At 38.8% G+C, this 21,099-nt stretch overlaps 1 protein-coding gene across 50 annotated transcripts in view; it reads left to right on the top strand.

Moving 5' to 3' along the window:
* DLG2 (discs large MAGUK scaffold protein 2) overlaps positions 1-21,099 on the top strand; it is a 1,531,179-nt gene that overhangs the window by 1,458,646 nt on the left and 51,434 nt on the right. For all 50 annotated transcript variants that reach the window (XM_072726063.1, XM_072726058.1, XM_072726052.1 and 47 more), the window contains 2 exons: positions 2,071-2,247; positions 11,534-11,609. In XM_072726063.1, the coding sequence (XP_072582164.1) occupies positions 2,071-2,247; positions 11,534-11,609 (253 nt within the window). The remainder of the gene's footprint in view (positions 1-2,070; positions 2,248-11,533; positions 11,610-21,099) is intronic.

The following is a 21,099-nucleotide window of genomic DNA, read 5'->3' as shown; positions in this document are numbered from 1 at the left end:
TTTTAAGAATATCCACTCACAGGGGAAAGGCAAGATAATAATGATAATTCATACTTATTGATTGTCACTATGTGCTGGGCATTGTTGTACATGCTTAATTTTATATGTTTTACCATATATAACATTTCATCCATACAACAATTTCATATTGGGGGTACTATTATCATTATTGTTATGTGAGGAATCTGAGGCCTAAGAAAGTTAAAGTAGCTTGCATGGATAACCAGCTATATGACTGGCCAAGAAGTAGTAGAACCAGGAAATGACCCTAACAGTGTGACCCAGGAGTCTATATACTTAACCACTATGCTCCAGTTGCTACACGGCCCCGATCATGAGCTGGGTGCCTCACATGTCTTATTAATGTCCACAGCAGCTCCGTGTGAACGTAGTTATTGGACTAATTTTGCATTACAAAAACCCATGGCTCTGGAGTGCTAATTAATTTATGTCACATCACCCAGCCAGAGCAGTAACAGCGTTAGAAGTGGGCCTCTGCCCCCTCTCAGCCCCTTTTTGCCTGGGTGGAGCTTTGCCAAAGTCTTCCTTAGGGAAGATGCAGATGGTAGAGGTGGAAGTGAGTCATTCTGGGAGCTTAGACCAAGAAACTCTCCCCCAATTCCATTACTTAGGGACAGAGTTAATGGAAGAAGGAGCTGTGTTGCAAGTAATTCAAATTTTCCTACAATATTTGAGAACTCTACATGCTGTCTTCAGCTCTTTTTGGTTGCCATGACAGCAGATGTGACATTTCTTTCATGAGGAAAAAATAAAAAAGAAGAAAGGAAAAGAACCGTATTTGGTCTTCAGTGATCTTAGAAAAATCTTTTCCCCAGATCTATCTAGTTTTGCTTGCATAGTAGTTACTACATTCTAAGGAAACTGTCAGAATGGAATCAAAAGGGAATAAGCAGGGAGATGGCAAAACCTGCTTCTCCTGAGAAATCGTATGCCGTACGTGGTGGTGTGTGAGCGACACAGGAGGAGTCAGGCAATAGAAGATTTTGAGACAAATTGTCAGTTGCTTAAGGCAACACCTACCTACTAAGGTCTTGGGCATCATTTATTTCACTTTTGTTTGCGATTCCCTCACTCCACCAATTCATACATGTTACAGTGTGTTAGGCTTAGCAAGGGCTCAGCATGTGCTCTTTAAGGAGGGAAACATGGTATGTAAAGCCAGCATTACAATTCAGAGTGATGAGTGCAATGCTGAAGTAGGCTTAGCATTCATTCTCTGGAAGCGAAAAGATTCGTCTTATCCATATAATTTTGATCTATCTATAAATACACACATAAACATAGGTGTAATCGCATTTTTTCATGATTACATTTTGAGCACTTACTCGTGTCATTAGATTAACCTCTGCAACCTTTCAATTTATTTTATTTTTATTTATGTTTTTGTGGTTTTAATTAGCATTTTGTTTTTTTAATTGAGTTCTAGTATAATTAATTTATAATTATATAATACAGTATAATACAGTGTTCTATTAGTTTCAGACATACAACGTAGTGTCAACCTCAGTAATGGTCCCATAGTCCAGTGAGTGGAAACAGGACAGTTCCCTGTGGATAGCATTTAAGTTATTACCATTTTTCCCAGTCACAAAGGAAAGAGTTGTACAGACTGATACATCTGAGAGGATTTGTTCATAACACAAAATGCTCCATTCGGAAAGATGGCCATGTTATTCTTCATTATTTCCTTCTTTTTAGTAACTTTTAAAATTTGATTGTAGTGGGAGGGAAACAAAATCTCAGACCAAACTGCCTTTGCCACATCTCCCATTATCACCTTGCCATATATGGTGATCTCCAAGAAAAGAAGCAGTACCCCAGTTTTAGGGGTCCAGAGGCTGCCCCTGCAGCCTCCACAGAGAGGCAGGAACCAATGCTGATTTGTGACTGCCATAGTAGGAATGTGGACTGCAATCCTGGGAGTCAGTTCTGGGAGCTGGTATTAAACGGATGAAGGATCCTCAGGGCAAGAGTGGGTAATCAAAATGGTGAATTTCAAATCTGTGCTGCAGAGGTTCCTAACGATGTTCTCTCTTGTCGTTTCTACAGAGCCATGTTTGACTATGACAAGAGCAAGGACAGTGGGCTGCCAAGTCAAGGACTTAGTTTTAAGTATGGAGATATTCTCCATGTTATCAACGCCTCTGATGATGAGTGGTGGCAAGCCAGGAGAGTCACGCTGGAGGGGGACAGTGAGGAGATGGGGGTCATCCCCAGCAAACGGAGGTAAAAATGCTTTTTCTATTTCATAGTGCTTGCTTTTTAGCTATCTAGGGAGTGGATATGAGGGAGATGAAGATATGACAAACTGTTCACAAAATAACCATTTGAGTAGGATAGTCAATCTGCAGGAAAATTGTCAGTGGTGACAGGTGACATGAGTTAAATATTCTCACTCTTCTCATATTAGGGTTTTGCCAAAACTGATGACTGTGATAAGGCATAAAGAAAGAAAGGAAATCTGCTTACACCGCCTTCCTAAAATGTATACCAGCATCCACATGTTCAAGATTATCTAAGCACATATGCTGACTTACACACTCAGGTGTTACTCCAGAGGTTCAGATTTGCAAGACGACTTTACAGAAAGGTCAGGTGAAAGCCAAATAAAGTATAATTTACGAAGCAAAGTTCCTTTCTATGTATTATGTTCAAATATCGACGGGGGAAAAACCTAAAAACCTTCATACAAATTCAGATGCTTGGGATATGAGCTGTCAAATAATCTGGTGAGGTCTAAGATGGGGTTTATAATTGTATTTTACTGTTTCCATTACTCCTGTTCCCTACCCACCCCGCAACTCCCACCTTCACTCGATCAGATATTTAGTTCTATATGTGTTTCTGGAGTCAAGACTACTGTGCTCTTTCTCTTCTAAACATTCCTTCAGCTATGCTTTCACAAGGCAGAAATAACTTTGAAACAGCCAACTCCCTCATGGGACCCAGCAGCTTCTAGTCATCATGACCAGGGAGGAACTTTTCTACCCGTGAATCTCTTTTTGGCACCAAGATATTGTCCATGAAATAAATTTGTCTGTAACCCAGTAAAGAGATATGGTTCTGAAATTAAAGCCAGGAATAATGTTTCCTCAAGGCAGTCATCAACTTTTCTCAAACTGCAGGTTTCTCAAGGGCTTTCTTCCTCATATCCAAATACCCCAAAAGCCTCTATAAAGAGTCCTCAGTGAAGTTAAGCACCCTAGTGCTGCTCAAAGCAACCCAGCAGGTGAGCTAGCCTACACCATAGTAGGAAGAGGTCAGTTATGCCCAAGAATGACTCTGTGGAGTGCTGGCACCCCAGAGAAGACTGGTCTCCCATCCTTCTCTGTCTTTGGCCATACAGCCCCGGGCAAAATGTGGGAAGACGACAGCAGGCTGACTGTCACACAGCTGCTCCATCATGGTTAGTGGGGAAGAGCCATGAAGAAGCCACTGAAACTCCAGAGAACCTCCCTGCCTCCCGTACCCCTGTCTGGGAGTCTCCTACCACCGGACAGTTCTCTGGGTCACTTTCATTAAACCTCTGGGCTCCAGAATAGTTGGCTGAAATTGTTTTGAGTGGACATTCTAAGTTTGTGCTATGGCTTATAGGGTTTTCTCAAAGGATGTATATTCAAAGCAGTGTCTCTCAGTACTAGTTTGTATTCTGTTTTTCCATTTCCATTTACTTAAAAAAAAAAAAGTCAAGGCAACGTGCATTTTGGTTTGCTTCGATTTAATTCATCAGAGCTCTCTGAGCTGCTGCTCTATAGAAGAAAGAGCTGTCCTACTGAATATGGCCCCAAGGATAGAAATGGAATAGAGGAAAAAAAGCTATGTGGGAATAGATTTCAGCTCATTTTAAAGAAATTGTTTTACTAGTCAGAGCTGTGTAGAAATGATATGGATTACGTGGGAAGATAGTGAACCACAATAGTGGTTTTCATACCAAGGGAGCATTATAAAAACAGAAGTGCCCGCTCCCTCCTTCTCTGACTCTCTCCTCTGTGTGTGCATGTATGTATGTGTGTGTACACACACGTGCACACATGTACATACACACACAAATATTCTAATGCAGTCCATCTGGAGTTGATCTTGGAAATCTGTATCTGTTTATAAATCCCTCCAGGTGATTCTGATAATAGAAGGTCTGGTGTCAGGAAATATAGTAAAAGGGATTCAAGCTTTGGATAGAGAGTTAAACTACACAATTTTTCAGACCCTTTCCAACCCAGAGGTTCTGTGATTCTAACCAGTCTTGTCAATAGCCCTTCATTTGTTCAATGATACTTTATTTTTCCCCCCAAGGAACATTCTCAATGCTATTCTTCTTGAGACAATTTTCCACCTGCTGGTGGTCGTTCTTAAGTGGTCTCTTTCCTATTTTGGATAAAAACCATCTTAACAACCATACTACAGCTAGCCTGAAAAATAGGTTTGTCTAGTGACTTTAATGTTGATATTTATTTGCATTCTATCTCATGAATGTTATAGTAGCTTTCCCCTGTGTGTGTGTGTGTGAGAGAGAGAGAGGGAGAGAGAGTTTATGGCTATAAATGAATTTCTGGCAACTTTTTCCCTTAGGATTTTAATCCTTTCAGGAAATGCTATCATTATTGTTTTATATGTTTATAAAAGTAACACATTTCATTATAAGAAAGTGAGAAATTTTTTAGAAGTATAAAAAAGAAACAAAAATCATTTATATTCCTACCCCACAAAGAATTCTTATGCAAGGCTTCCTCATTTCACACTACATTTAGCATCTTACAACTACAGCTCAGAATAAGTGGGAGCTGGTAAAACATGGTTTACTATTATATTGGGGTTAAATTTTTTCAATCTTTAATTCCTTGCTAGCCTCTTTTCTGAGTATAGTTCAGTGAGTGGAGCTGGTCTGGGAAAATCTCAAACTGAGTAACATAAGGGCATGACTTTACCCTTTACAAATATGTTTCTCTATTGATTCCATTTAATCATCCCAACAAAACCATGATGGAGAGTGTGAAAATTATTTCTATCCTTTTTTTAAGATAATGAAGAAATTTTATTTAACAAAACATTCCTAGAACATGCTAGATACTGTTCTAAGCCCTTTACAATGTACTTATTTAAACCTCATTAAACCCTATGAGATATTATAATTTCATTTCAGGAGATTGAGGCTAGAGAGGTTAATTAACTTGGCCAGAAATTGCCCAACTACTAAGTGGCAGAACTGGGATTTGAATTCAGGCTGCAGAATTGATGCTGGTTTTTTTTTTTTTTTTTTAAAGGAGGGAGGGGCACACAGAGAGAGGGAGAGAGAGAATCTTACCCAGGCTCCACACCTAGCACAGAGCCCAACACGAGACTCCATTGCATGACTCTGAGATCATGACCTGAGCCAAAATCAAGAGTTGGATGCTTAACCAACTGAGTCACCAGCCACTCCAACAAAATTGGTATTCTCAATGTATATGCAGTCCTTCCTCCTAAAGTTACAAAAATAAGACTTAACAAAATTTAATTTAGCAAGCATTTTTTGAGCAGTGTCTGTGTGCCAGGCACTTTCATTGGGTCACTGGAGCCCAACTGGAGTCACATTTTTGTGGGACTAAACATGCGCCTAAGACACAGCTACACTGTGATTAGGTTAATGAGGGCTCTTTGTAACTAGAGGTGCTATCCTAATCAACTTGGGCTGCCCTAACAAAATGCAATAGACTGGGTGATTTAAACAATAGACATTCATTTCTCACAGATCTGAAGGCTAGAGAGTCCAATTTCAAATTTCAAATTTCAAAGCACTGGCTATTTGGGTTCCCACTGAGGGCCCTCTTCCTGGTTTGTGGATAGCCTTCTTGCTGTACCCTCACATGGCTAACAGGAAGATCATTTCTCTCTTCTTATAAGGGCACTAATCCCATTCATGAGGGCTCCACCCTCCTCACCTCATTCTCTCCCAAAGGCCCCACCTCCAGATACCATCACATTGGGGATTAGAGCTTCAACGCAGAAACTTGGGACCAATACATTCAGTCCATAGCAGGGGTCAAGGAATGTGAAAGGACAGCAGATAGGCACAAATTCCATCTGACATAGAACCAGTCGTGTATTGTGTCAGGTGCTTTCAAATACACAATTTCATTTCATCTTCACAAAAGCCTCATGAGGAAACTGAGGTCCAAGAAGTCAAGTAATTTGCCCAAGGATTCACAACCACCCACCCTGGCTGAACCCAAGTCTCTCTAATAGCAAGACCACATGACTTTCCACTACAGCAAGACTATGCTAGAATTGTCTGTTAGGAGTTCTTAATACTCCTGTGCTGTGGTTAGCACAGATAATGTGCTAAACCATTTTTCATATTATCTTGTTTAACATTCACCTTGAGTTTTTGACTTTTGTGTCACTACTCTAAGTTCACCAACATAAATCATAAGATCCTAAGAGACTGAATGACCTACCCTAAGTCACAGAGCTAGTAAGTGACAGATGCAGGATTCAAACCCAGACTTGTATGATTTCAAAACCTGAGCTCATAGTACAGAATCACTGTTTCCTGAGACGATGTAGTTTTTGTGACTGGCCAAAATATGATTTGTTCCACAGCGTCTTAATCTAAGTCTTTATTCATTGCTTCATAGTGATGGCCACCTGGGTTCTCAGATGACAAGTTTGTAGCTAGCATTGCCTTAAGGTTTATTCACCTACCCTTAACAGAGAGCCTGTGGCCAGTCACATGGATGTCATTTCCACCCTTGTAGAGCCCCGGGACAGGAACACCCAGCATCAAATGATGCTCCCATCATCCAGTGCTCCAAGCCTGACCTCATTGTGTGTTTGGCCAGAACCTGAAAATGCCAGATGGGAAATGGGTGAGAGGGTAGAGGGAGACAGTTGGGCTCATTGAAGCATGACCATTTGGTTCTCCCTAGAGATGCTAGCTGTCAGAATTGATTGCTCAGATTTTGCAATCCAGTTTATATTTTCAGTATTTTGGTCAGTGACCAAGCTAGGGTGGAGAGGATTATTTCTGCTTAAATAATCTAATTAATTGCTTGCCTCTTGAGTGTGAGAGAAGTAAGGCAGTACTTCTCATTTTGATTCAGTCTTTCTATACAGGTGGTCTACCATTTCCTTATGTGTAAAGATCTGTAGGCTTTAATATTATCTATTTCTGCCAAAGGAGTCTACTTAGTAATATAATTAGAGAAGGTGATGCTCAACTTTATGTAGATTCTTACCAAGTGAAAAAGTCAAGAACTGGTAAATAACTTTGGCTGAAAACTGTTTGAGGGCAAGTCACTTAACTCTTTTTTTTTTTTTTTTAAGTCACTTAACTCTTGAGTCTCAATTTTCACATCCATGTCAAGAATGCTCCTTGAGGGTTTAATCATGTATTTGTTCATTCATTCATTTATTCAACAAAGATTCATTAAGCACCTACTATGTGCCCAGCTCCATCTTAAGCCCTGGATCATTGTGCAGGTATAGTTAATATAGGCAAAGTGCTTACTTAGTACAACATCAAATACTTTGTGCATACTCAAATGATGCGGGCTTTCCTTTCTTCATATTTGAGATTTTAGTGCTTAAAAGAAAACAGCATTATTTAGAGCCCTATTTCCCAGCCCTGACTTTCATTTGAACAATAAGCTAACCACCTGCATCCCAAGAAGCACTAGAAGAGAGGAAGGGACTGAGGTATGTAGGAGAAAACATAAGCTACAGCCACCTACCACTGAGAGGTAATCAATGTGGGCCTCTGGGATGGGAAAGCAAAACTATGATGGGGGTGTACTGAATGCAAAAAGACTGCCAAGGAGAGAAATTAATTCAATATTTATGATGTAATTCAATATTTATAATGATGCATATAATCATGTAGCTAACCTAAATTTCAGCATTAAAGTTTATTCTAAATTTTAAAGCCCAGGGGTGCCTAGATGACTCAGTTGGTTAAGCATCTGAATCTTGATTTCAGCTCAGGTCATGATCTCAGGGTTATGAACCGAGCCCTGCATCAGGCTCCACACTGGGCATGGAGTCTATTTAGGATTCTCTCTCTCTTCCTTTCCCTCTTCCCCTTTCCTGTCCCCCTGCACTCACACTCTTAAAAATAACAATAATAATTTAAAGCCCAACCTGTTATGGTTATGGTGTTATGTAAGTGATTATATACTTGCATTTGGTTATGGTTTATTTAATTCAGGACATTTGGAATATTGGGATACAAGGGAAAAGTTTGGTTATCATTTGTGAAAAAATTTAATACAGATTTCTGAAGATCAGTGTTGGCCTTAAAACTGTGTATGACTCATCCACAATCTCAGTTGTGTTGAGAATTCCCATTGCAGAAGGCATACATGGAAGATCCTTGAATGCTCTTTCCCAAACTGACTAGATGTGAACAGAAACTCAAGTTATCTTTTAGCAGATGTTTGTTCAGGCCCTATTTCTACCACTTTTGAAACTTGGCAAGCTTCAAGTCTTGGCTTTCCCAACTATAAAATGGGATCGATAATATCTACATCACTTGGTTATTGTGAGAACCAAATGAAAGGATATAAATGAAAAGGAATTTTTCACTAATAATTATGTTAAAACTTCAGCCAACACTTATATTATCATCATTATTGTTAGTGAAACTTCCAACCCCAATAGAAAGCAAAAATTTCCAACTTCCTCATGAGCTCAAACCATGCCACCTACAGTAGCACTTTAAAATTGTTTTTTTTTTCTATTGCCTCTTTGAAGATTAATAAACCATAGCAAATAATAGCGGGGGTGTGTGTGTGTGTGTGTGTATGTCCATCTAAACATTCTTTGCAATTCTTTTAAAATGTAAGAGATGAACCACTGGGGATCCCTGGGTGGCTCAGCGGTTTAGCGCCTGCCTTTGGCCCAGGGCGCAATTCTGGAGTCCTGGGATCGTGTCCTGCGTCGGGCTCCCTACATGAAGCCTGCTTCTCCCTCTGCCTGTGTCTCTGCCTCTCTCTCTCTCTCTCTCTCTCTCTCTCTCTCATGAATAAATAAATAAAATTTAAAAAAAAATAAGAGATGAACCACTAAAGACGGCCTAATAGGGACATTTCTTAAGAAATCTGAAAAAGGTGAGTGTGGAAACCTGGAAGCAAAAATTAGAATGCTCTTTCCAAACAGTTCTTAGAATCCTGACTTCAGCCTAATATATGTTTGGAGCCCTATGAGTTCTGTGAGTTCATGCAGAATTTTTTGCATAGCCAGATCAAATAACCATGTATCTCTGCATGTCATTTTGGCATCATCTAATGTACGAGTGTTTCCCATAATTAGCCTGGTTAATGCAAAGAAGCCAGGATAAAGTCAGGGCTGTAAGAACAGTTTTAGAAGGATCCAGAGAGATGAATATGAATTAACATTTGCACTTGGATTAAAACTGAGAAAAGCTGAAGTCGCTTAGAACAGGCATTTTCTCAGTGAGCATTTTTCCACTTGGCAGCTGACCTTATCTGAAGGCTTCCTTGAGCTCTTCCCAACTGTTGTATGTCGGGTACAAGTAGAAACTCTCACTGGAACATATTGCTTTAATATCGGAGGTTAGATATAAAAATTTTTGTTCAGCTGTTTCTACTCAAATATTCTCCTCTCACACTGAAATATATTCTGAACTCTGTTCTGTAACTATAGAAACCCTAATCTTCACTCTGTTCCAGCTGGGAACACAAAAGAGCTCTCAGTTAAAAAGCAATATGTTGTTAATTATTGATCTATGAATAGCTTAGATTTTATAAACCATTAATTTCTGTAGATTCAGGGCTTTTCTTCTCTCTTTCCTCATTTTTGAAATTAGAGTTAGCCATATTGAGGCAAAAAGTCAAGTTAAAACAATGCCTCAAAGATCATTTTAGTTACCAGTGGTTTATTGAGGACTTGGTACAGTATACTGTGCAGTGATATGTGGGTTTGTACTCAAGGAACAGACAGCTTTGTATGTGCACTGAGAAAATAAACACAAGGACACAAGAGATAATACCAACATGAAGATACAAATAAGTACTGTTGTGACTTAAAGGAAGGAGTGAGTGATCATGTCTAACTGAAGAGGCTTAAGCCAAAAAAAAAAAAAAAAGAAAAGAAAGGAAAAGAAAAAAGAAATCGAGGAGATACCTAACTTCTCTTTACCTCTTTTTCAACCCTATCCGCCATCTATCTTCCTCCTCCACCAAGATTAATTATTTAAAATACTAATCTGTTTGATCACTTCTCTGCTTTATATCCTCTAATAACTTATGAGGATTCCCCAAAGAAAAAGCCCAAATCCTTAGTGTGGATGGATCTCTTTTAAAAGGAGGCCCCGCCACCCACCTCGCTGTTTCACATCCCATCCTGTATATACCCAATACCAGAATCTTCCTGCAATCATTATCTTGCTTATATCACCAGGTCATGGTATGCATTGTTCCTCCTGTCTGGGAAACTCTCCCTAAACTTTTACTACTGACAAGCTCTTTCTTACTCTTCAAATTTCACATAGATTGACACCTCTTCCAAGAAGCCCACCCCAATGCTTTCTACCCCTCCTTCTCACCCTCCAATAAGATTAGATGCCCCACCCCCAACCCCACCGATTGCTCTCAACAATCTTAACTGTGCAACATTATCAGTCTCTATGTCTCTATTTCTACCAGGAGCACATTGCTGTGTGTTTATTGCAGTCATGCTTTTTAATTTTTTTCTTTGTCCCCCAGCTCGTTGTTTGATATGTGGTAGGCACTCGATGAGTGTTTGATGAATGAATGAAGTGTCAGGTACGATGATACAAATTGCAGCGATGACAGGAAAACAGCACTGGGGAAAAGGAAAAAATTCAAGATTACCTATAATCTTGAATTTATGTTTGGTTTTAAGGTGAAGGTAAATACCCTAGTGTTCCTAAAGGGGAGGGGAAGAAAAACGAAACAGAAAGAAAAGAGTAGGAGAGATGAAGTGTGAGAGGGGAGCAGAGGAGAATAGAAAAGTTAATGTAATCTTCACTTTAGATGTTCATCTCTGTGCACTGTGATTTCTTATAATAGATTTTTAGTTGGTTTTTTTTTTTCAGGCATTTAAGTAACAAATAGTTTTTCTCCTTCCTCGTTTCTTCCAATCACTGTGACTCTCCTTACATATAACACAGAAATTTCAAGGGATATGTTAGCCTCTTAGAGACAGTATACCAAGACTTTTTATATTGAACAAAGGAACAGAAATACTTTAGAATACATGTATTTGAGCTGTAGAATAAGAGGTGTTTTTCATTTAATAAGGAACTAACTCAAGGCGCTTAGATGGCTCAGTCAGTTAAGCATCTGTCTTCGGGTCAGGTCATGATCCCAGAGACCTGGGATCCAGCCCCGCATAAGGCTCCCTGCTCAGCGGGAAGTCTGCTTCTCCCTCTGCCTCTGCTGCTCCCCCTGCTTGTTCTCTCTCTGTCAAATAAATAAAATCTTTAAAACAAATAGGGAACTTACTCATAAATGCCTTGCCATGTGATCAGCTCTTTATTTTCAATTTTCTTTAGGGTGGAAAGAAAGGAACGTGCCCGGTTGAAGACAGTGAAGTTTAATGCGAAACCTGGAGTGATTGATTCAAAAGGGGTAGGTACAAAATAATCGAAATATTAAGTTCTCTCAGCTACCATGAGTTTAAGCATAATTAACATTTAGGCTTTCAGTAGCAAAGAAATTATGGAGCTACCAGACAGTAGAAAACTGTTATAAATGTACTGCTAAAAGTAATAATGTATTCTCTGATGAAGTAGATTTGTGGTAAATATATTAAATAATGGGGGTAAAGCTGCCAGTGGTCCACAGAAATGATATGTTGATGAAACTGATGTAGTAATTAGACTGAAGGAGCAAAGAGATAGTTTAGTGGTTTCATTTACCTTTTTCTTTTAAATTGTTTTAAAAGGATAGATTTCATAAAAGATACCTACCTGCTCTTCACAAACATGTGTAGTCTGTTGCACATTTTAAAGCTAAGACAGTGGTCATGGAAATATATATATATTTCATATATATATGGATCATCTAAGTGAATACATGGATTGTTGTGACAGACATAGAAGAGAATTAACAAGTGAAATTTAATCATTGAAATTAAAGCATTATATGCACATGTATCTATTTTAATAATAACCTTAGTGAGAGAAAATTCACATACCATGCAATTAACTAATTTAAAGTATACCATCTGGAAATTTTTAATATATTTAGTTAGACAATCATCACTACAATCACATTTGATTACTTCATAAAGAATCCCTAAAGTAGTTACTTCCCAATGGCCCCCCAACCTCATCCCCACCTCTACCCTACCCAGCCCTAGGCAACTACTAATCTATTTTATCTATAGATTTGCCTATTCTGGATATTTTATATAAATGGAATCATATACCATGTGGTCTTCTGTGACTGCTCCTTCCTTTTAGTTCACAGTAATGTTCTCATGCACAGATATTGTAGCATGTATAAGTACTTTATTTCTTTTCATTACCAAACAATATCTCATTGTAAGGATATATCTCATTTAGTGTATCTATTCATCAGTTAATGGACATCTGGGTTCTTTCCATTTTTTGGATTATTTTGCAGTGAACGTTTGTGTTACATTTTTGTGTGGACAAATATTCTTACTTCCATTGGGTATGGAGTGGAATTTCTGGGTCTTATAAAAACTGTAGGTTTAACATTTTGAGGAACTTCCAGACTGTTTTCCAAGATGGTTGTACCTGTTTATATTCCCATCAGTGTATGAGGGTTCCAATGTCTCCACATTCTCACCGACACTTGTTATATGTCCTTCTGCTTATTTGGTCCAAAGTGGTATCTCATTGTGGTCATGATTTGCATTTCCCTAATGACTATTGGTGTTGAGCATTTTTTTGTGTGCTAATTAGCCATTTCTATATTCTCTTTGGAGAAATGTCTATTCAGATCCTTTGCTCATTTTTAAATTGGTTTTGTTGTTGTTGAGTTATAGAAATTCTTTATATATTCTGGATATCAATCTCTCATCAAATGTATGCTTTCCAATTATTTCTCATTCTGTAGGTTGTCTTTTCACTCTCTTGCTAGTGTCCTTTGGTGTACAGAAGTTTTTAATTTTGATAAAGTCCAATTTACGTATTTTTCTTTTGTTACTTGTGTTTTTGGTATCATATAGAAGAAACTATCATATAAAAGAACCTAATCCAAGGTCATGAACATTTACATCCATATATTCTTCTAAGAATTTTATAGTTTTAGTTCTTACATTTGGGTGTTTGATCCATTTTGATTTAGTTTATGTATACAATATGAGGTAGGATTCCAATTTCTTTTTTTTTTTTCATGTGAATTACCTTTTCAGTTTCATTTTTGTTTTGTTCGCTTCAAATGTATAGAAATGTAATTATTTTGTATATAAATCATATTCTTCTACCTTGCTGAACCTATTTATTAGTTCTAATAGGTTTTTTTGGTAGATTCCTCAGCACTTTCTATATACATATGTAGATTATGCCATATGTAAAAGAAAGTTTTACTTCTTTCTTTTCAACCTAGATGACTTTTATTTTTTTGTCATGCCTGATTGCCCTGGCTAGAACCTCTGGATCAATGTTGGATAGAAGTGGCAAGGGCAGTCATCCTTGCCTTATTCCTGACCATAAGGGGAAAGCATTCAATCTTTTTAAATATGATGTCAGCTGTGGCTTGTACAGCTTTTAAGATCTATTTTTAAGTGATAAAACAAGTATCTCATTGCTGTATTGTAAAATACTGCCCCCTACCTGCCCTTCTCTCTTCCTTATGCTCTTTCTTTTCTTTTCCTTTATCTTTCTGTCCTAAGAATTCTGGCTTGCGAGCATCACACAGAACTACAAGTTATGGTCAGTAGATGTCACCATGAAAAACATAAAAAAGAAAAGCTATCATTTCTCAGGACTTTGGAGCCCCAAACCACAACACTGCCCCTTGTATTCTTAAGTATAAATGTCACAAGCAACCCAATCATTGACATAACAATTTACTCTCAAAACATTTGGGTGAAATGGGAATTTATTTAAACATAAGGTGTCCCTCTTTAAAAAAAAAAGTGAGGGTACATATGCATGCAGTCTTTTCAAATAAATACTATTTATAAATAAGAGAGCAGGATTTTCCACTGCTTGTTAGTAGGAATTTAAACACAGAGTCCTGTTTGTTTCACCTATATAGTTGAATGTATATCAGAGAATTTTTGTTGGATACCTACCACGTGCCAGACACAGGGCTAGAACTTGTGAAAGATGCAAAGTATAACAAAGGACCTTTTCTTCAAGAGCTTATAACATCTATGAAAGCCTAGGTGTCTTTTTCATAAAGCTAAGACACGTGCATCATACTTTTTAATCATGTTGTTAAATACTATTAGGTAATTCCAAAAAAACAGATTATAAATTCTAGGACTTGAATGACTATTGAAGGAGGACCAGTGACCCTGTGGAAAGGGAAATCCTGGACCAACAGTCATGAGGGTCAAGTAACTTGAGTTCTAGTTTCATTTCATTATTAAGTCAACACTGCTCTTTGGGTCCCATTAGCAAAATAATAACTTTGAACTATATCAAGGATGTCAGGCAAGTTCCACTTCCTATATGACGGATTGATCGTGATGATGAATTGATAGTTTCTACCTGGAATATTGTGATGTTATGATTCTGAGACCATGTATGACCTCAGCAGGGAAGAAAATGTTATGATTGACTATACATGCCTAGAACAATGTTGGAAATTGATCTCTATTTAAGGTCCCTAGGTTCGTTGATTTTTAAGGTGCCTCCAGCAGTAATCTTCCATAAGCCTATAAATCAAGAAATAATAAATCAAAGTTTTCCAAATCCCCATGAGAACGATACAGCAATGAAGACTCTTGCCCAGAGTAAAAAGTAAAAGACCATTAAGAGGAAGTGTGCTGAAGAAATAGAGAGACACTACTACAGGGAGAGCTGAGAAGTCAGGAAGTGCCACTCACCTTGAGCCAAGGACATAGAATACAGAACTTAGTTATTGTTATAAAAGCCTCAGTCTGGGACCTATGGGTAAACTCAACATAAACTGATGAAGATACGACACCTGGGTGGATCAGTCAGTTAAGTGTCTGCCTTAGGCTCAGGTTATGATACTAGGGTCCTGGGATCGAGCCCCACATTGAACCCCACCTTAGGGTCTAGACTACTTCTCCCTCTGCCACTTCCCCTGTTTGTGCTCGCTCTCTCTCTCTTTCTAAAATAAATACATAAATACAATATTTTTTTAAAAAGAAAAGAAAGAAACAAACTAAAGCTTGGAAAGGCAAAAAAACCTAAACCCATGTCTGATTGATTCCAAAGCCCGTAGTCTGTTTACTATAGCATACCCTCTTCCTATTAAAACTATGTCACTTAGTGCATTTTAAGAAAAATGAAGTATGCTGAATTTGGTTTAACTTTGTTAAAAACTAACTTGGACATAAGCTTAAATCCTGAAAGGCAGAAGCTGGTTTCCTCAATAATGTACATCTTTTTGGATGAGAACTTCTCTAAAGTGAGCTTGGAGCTGCACACTTCCTCTATTGTGGCCCGCCCGAGGGACAAGTCCTGGCAAATGTGTTCATTCAGTCATTCACGAAACCTTTATTAGATGCTAGTACAAGCAGCTTGCCAGGCAGTGTGGACTAAGCTGAATAAGACCTAGTCACTGCCCTGAAGAAGCAGGTGTACTAGAAGAGAGAATGCATCCCCACAGGGAGCAAAGGATTCACACTAAACAAAGACGGACAGGAAAATTGTTCTGAAGTTCAGAGGAGGAGATTCTGGCTTAGAAGCTGGGAGAATTTGAATTTTGGAGGACATGGGGAGACCTCGAAGGATTAGTAAGATTCTCAAAGGGCCAGACAGTGGTGTAGGAGTAGGATACAGGATACTTGGAAAAGAAAACACTGTTTACTTTCATTGCAAGCAACAATTTATGAAGGGGAATAAAGGACTCAGAAGTGCAAAGTTATACTCAAATCAATTCTGGTGCCTTAAATTTTTTAGGAAAATTGGACTTTATCCTGTAGACAGAAGAATTTTAATGGTTGTAACCAAACCCAACCTAGAATTTCCCCTGGGCTTTCACCCAGCATGTATCTGCATTGCTGCCCAAATGTCACTCCCTGGCAGAGGTCCAGCTTGACTCATCTCTGTGCCCCTTGCGCCTAACACATTGTCTCCTAAAAACATTGTCTGCCCATCCTCCCTTCTTGGAGGAAAGGAAAGCCAATGATCAGAAGTAGATTTCAAAGAGACCAATCTGGTTAACTTTGAGAAAGATTGACTGGAGAGGAGAAGGACTGAGAGTTGGAGATGTTCGAAAACGCTACTCCAGTCTTCTGACCATGAGATTCTGAAAATTTGAACTTAAAACAATGGCAAAGGAAAATAGTAAACGATTGCTAAAGAGATCAAAGAGACCTGTCAGCCTTGGACATCTGACCTAGAGGTTCCTAATATTATTCTGTTTTCTTTTCCAAAGCCTCAAGCTCCCTTCAGGAGGGGTTACTGACTGTGAGAGAGGGCATGGGACAGAGATGGAGCTATGGTAATGAGACCATGCTAGTCCCCCTGAAGCCAACTAGAGCTGGCATTGAGAAATCTCAGTTCTACTTCATACATTCTTGGTAGTTTACATATGACCATTGAGTCCTACTATGTCACAGATGAGGACACCGAGAATCATTTTTCTGAGACACACAGAGAGTAGCAGAGCCTGCCATTATATCATTTATCAAAAAAGTGACTTGACAGTCAGTGCTTTGTTAGCAACTAGGAATTACATTTGCTTCACCAGAATAAGTTACGAAGATTGCTTTCGTAACAACTTCAAAGTGACATTTATGTTTCAAGGGAAAGGTCATTACTGCCCTCAAAAGAAAGCTCCTTAATAGAGCTGGTCTTTGGATGGCTGAGGCCCCATGAAAAGCTCAAGTGTCTAAGAGTAACCCAGAGATTTAGGGAAGTGGAGTGGAAGGAGCACCATACTGCCCCACTCTGTGGGGCATCAAGAAAGCAACATTTCTCCTCAAAGTTCATCTACCCAGAAAGGCACCTCCTCAGGTTCCTTAGTTTCACTTCCCTACTCTAGAATGTGTAACAGATACCTTATTGGTCTTCCGGCTCTAGTCATTCTCCTCTGATTCTTTCTCTATCCTGCATCCAGTGTGGTTTTTAACCAGACTAGCATTTCTACGTAAAGAACAAAAACATGGCTATGTCCAGAGAATTCTTTAGTGTCACTAGCCTATCCTGGGGAAAGCTGCAAACTCATACTTTTTTTGAATGTCATAACCACATCTGTCCAAACCTTGAGCTCCTGTGTCCTCTGAGAATCTTGTGAGCCGCACTCAGATTGTTCTCTGATAAAGAAGTGCTTGAGGCTTCTCTAAAGATGGTTCTCAGAGGCCTACATTTGAGTTCCCTTCTCTAATACATACGTGGCAGGAGAGTCCCTATCTGAGTCTGGAAAGCCAATTGAATTCAATGAACATCTTTTGAATGAATAAAAATACACTATTTCACTTATTCTCTATAAGGTATTTATTAGTCACATTACTGATGAGGAAACCACTAGTCTGTGGAATGGAATGGAGGATAAATCATGTTCCTTATGTATTGTTATGTATACTTATTTCTTGTTAGATACCTCCCTCCTAGGTCTAAAATGTACTGCTGTCAAGGGGCACCTGGTTGAGCAACTGCCTTTGGCTCAGGTCATTGTCCCAAGATCCTGGGATGGACCTGAATTGGGCTCCTTGTAGGAAGCCTGCTTCTCCTTCTGCCTATGTCTCTGCCTCTTTCTCTGTGTCTGTCACAAATAAATAAATAAAATAGTTTAAAAAATACTACTGTCAAAACAACCAAGTTAATCTGCAAACTTATATACTGAATTTAGTACAATTTACAACTGATGAAATCTGTTCACTATACACATACACATATTTATTTTTATGATATACTTTAGTTTCTACATTCTTCTCCCTTCTCTAGCTTAATTAAGGTTTTAAGAGTTTTTGTTTTGTTTTGTATATGTTGACACCTGAATGTGTCTGGTCAACCTCATTCCCAGCAGGAAAAAAAAGTAAAATTTTTAAAAATACCTTTGAGATTACCTAGGTGGCTCAGTTGGTTAAGCATCTGCCTTTGGCTCAGATAATGATCCTGGGGTCCTGGGATCCAGCCCCACACTGGGCTCCCTGCTCAGCAGGGAGTCTGCTTCTCCCTCTCCTTGTACCCCTCTCCCTTGCTTGCGCACGCACGCGTTCTCTCTCTCTCTCTGTCAGATAAATAAATAAAATCTTCAATTAATTAAAAATTAAAAATCCCTTTGAAATCTAATGTGATTTGCATTGCCTAATTAAGCTAAAATTTTCATTAATGAAGTAAAGAGAAATACTTGCTCATTGTGCTCTCCTCCTCTAATTTCTTCAGTTTTCAGGTTTTTTACAGACCTTTGTTGAGGCCATACTATGTGTCAAGTAGTGATTTAGGCAATGGAAGTACCACAAATAATCTGTGGTTCCAGCGTTTAGGAATCATAAAGTATTCCGCAGAGATAAACATGTTAGCAAATAAAAAATACAATCTGGTATAAGCACTAAGGGAGAAGAGAGGCCAAGATACTATTTGAAATCAGACCTGGAATACATAAGCCTCTCTTGGGGTTCATAGGAAAATTCCTAGGGAAGATAATGGCCAAAAAGAGCCTTGAAGGATCAACAAAATCTGGCCAGGTATCGAAGGACAGAAAGATGGTTATAGGCAGAGAGGACAGCACCTAAGAGGGAAGCAGCCCAATGCACAGGGAAGCCAGAGGAATGTTAATGTTACTTAAATACAAAAGCTCATGTACAAGCTGCAAGTATCCACAGAGAAGGCCAAGGGGAAGTTGGGAACCAGGGCTTGAGAGCGGTAGAAAGTCTTTGGAAGATTTTAGCAGAAGTCAATGTTTTCACAGATCATCCTACTGCTGTGTTGAATAAATTTCCAAAAGAAAGCAAGCCTGGAAAGCAGGAGTCCATGTTGATAATGCAGGTGAGATGTGAAGAAGACGATTCTAGGGCCATAGAGTAGCTCTAGAGAGGAAAGAAGAGACCAGAAAATATTTGTCAGAAAGGAAAAATAATGTGTTACCTGGACCACCTACATCAGCATCAACCGAGACTCTTAATTGAAAATGGACATGCCCAGGCTTAAGCCCAGTCCCTCAGAATCAGAATCTCCAGGGATGGGATAGGAAAGCTACATTTGAACAAGTTCCTCAAGAATTTCTTTGGGCTTGCTGAAATTTGAGGTACATAAGCATATTGGAAATGTTTGATATCAGATAGACTGACCAGCTTATGCCAGAGTCACCATAACATGTTTAGGATACAATTACCTCATATGTAAAACTGGAGATAAGGGCAGCCCTGGTGGCTCAGTGGTTTAGCGCCCAGGGCATGATCCTGGAGACCTGGGATCGAGTCCGATGTCAGGCTCCTTGCATAGAGCCTGCTTCTCCCTCTGCCTGTGTCTCTGCCTCTCTCTCTCTCTCTCTCTCTCTCTGTGTGTGTGTCTCATGAATAAATAAAATCTTTTTAAAAAATAATAAATAAATAAATCCGGAGATTATATTAAAAGTGATCATATATATAAAGTACCTAAATACTAGTCTATCTCTTCCCCCTGCCCATCCTCCAGCCACTGCTTACATGCACATACATCTCAAACTCACCCTCTTTATAAGATTAGAATGAGCAATTTCTCAAAGTACTCTATTCTTTAGATTCTAAATCCTCTTTTGCACAGATGACAGGAAGAGAGAGTTGCCACAACTTTGCCCTACAGCCATCTCTGTAATGGGTGTTTCTGACTGTGTGCTTGCTTATTTTGAAGTCAGGCAGGAAGGTGGAGGTAGTGTTGGCAGCAGGACTGATCTCACTCAGTCCCCTATCCCTGCCCCTGCCCTTGGCGGCAAGTCACCAGTATTTCTGAATTTTCTGCTATAGCGTAGCTACCTATGGGAAATTCTAGAACCACTGCATTTCATTCAGTACACAGTTACTCTGAATATCCATAGATTGCCTTATTTTCTACCGATCTTTTTTTTTTAATAGGCATTGCTCATTTGTTTTTTACAAAAATCCTATAAGGCATGTATTCTTAATATGCTCATTTTACAATGAGAAAACTGAAGTTTAGAAAGGATCAATGACTTACCCAAGCTCGTAGAGCTAGTAAGTGGCAGAGCTGGGCCCTGAGTAATGGCATGTTGTCTGAGCAAAATAGAGTAATTGATTCTTTAAGGCATATTTATGTATGAACTCATTCTGGATGTTATTAGCATAGCTAATTCTATCTATTCAGTTAGTGATGCTACTAGGGCTAAAGTAGTATAAATAGGAGATGTATAATTTGTGGTTATATAAATAACAAGTATAGTTTTATCAGATAAGAACACTAAGATTTTGTTAAATTTTCTTCCCTCTGTTAATTCAAAATGTTAAGTATGATGCAGAGAATTTGGCTCAAACCCATTTCTACTTTAAAGTTAATCCTGAATCGATTCTGATTCACTACAGAGCATCCTTTAACCTGACTCTTTAAGGCAAAAAGCCCAGAGTCATACCTTAGAGCTTACATGTTTCATTTTGCAGAGGTTTTTAACTCACTGAAATCTAAAACATCAATACTAAAAGATAAAGGTGCAAGAGTCTCTTCCAATCACAGGTCCAATCATCTGACTTCCTCACCACCGTAATTATAGCAGACTCTTAGCAAGCAAAAATAGTATATATTTGGCAGAAAGGAAAAATAATGTGTTACCTGGACCACCTACATCAGCATCAACCGACTCTTATTGAAAATGGACATGCCCAGGCTTAAGCCCAGTCCCTCAGAATCAGAATCTCCAGGAATGGGATATTTCCTCTTTTCAACTGTGTACGGTTTACATGTGGGTAAATTGTTTTTTAATGACAGATCATGTAATGTCTGAGACATTTCAAAAGCAGCTTCTACTATGTTCCTAATATTCATTAAAAATACCTAATTATGGGATGCCT

The sequence above is a fragment of the Vulpes vulpes genome, chromosome 11, assembly GCF_048418805.1.
Source record: "Vulpes vulpes isolate BD-2025 chromosome 11, VulVul3, whole genome shotgun sequence".
NCBI lineage: Eukaryota > Metazoa > Chordata > Mammalia > Carnivora > Canidae > Vulpes > Vulpes vulpes.
Note: the sequence above shows the minus strand (reverse complement) of the source record. Positions and strands in the feature narration are given on the sequence as shown.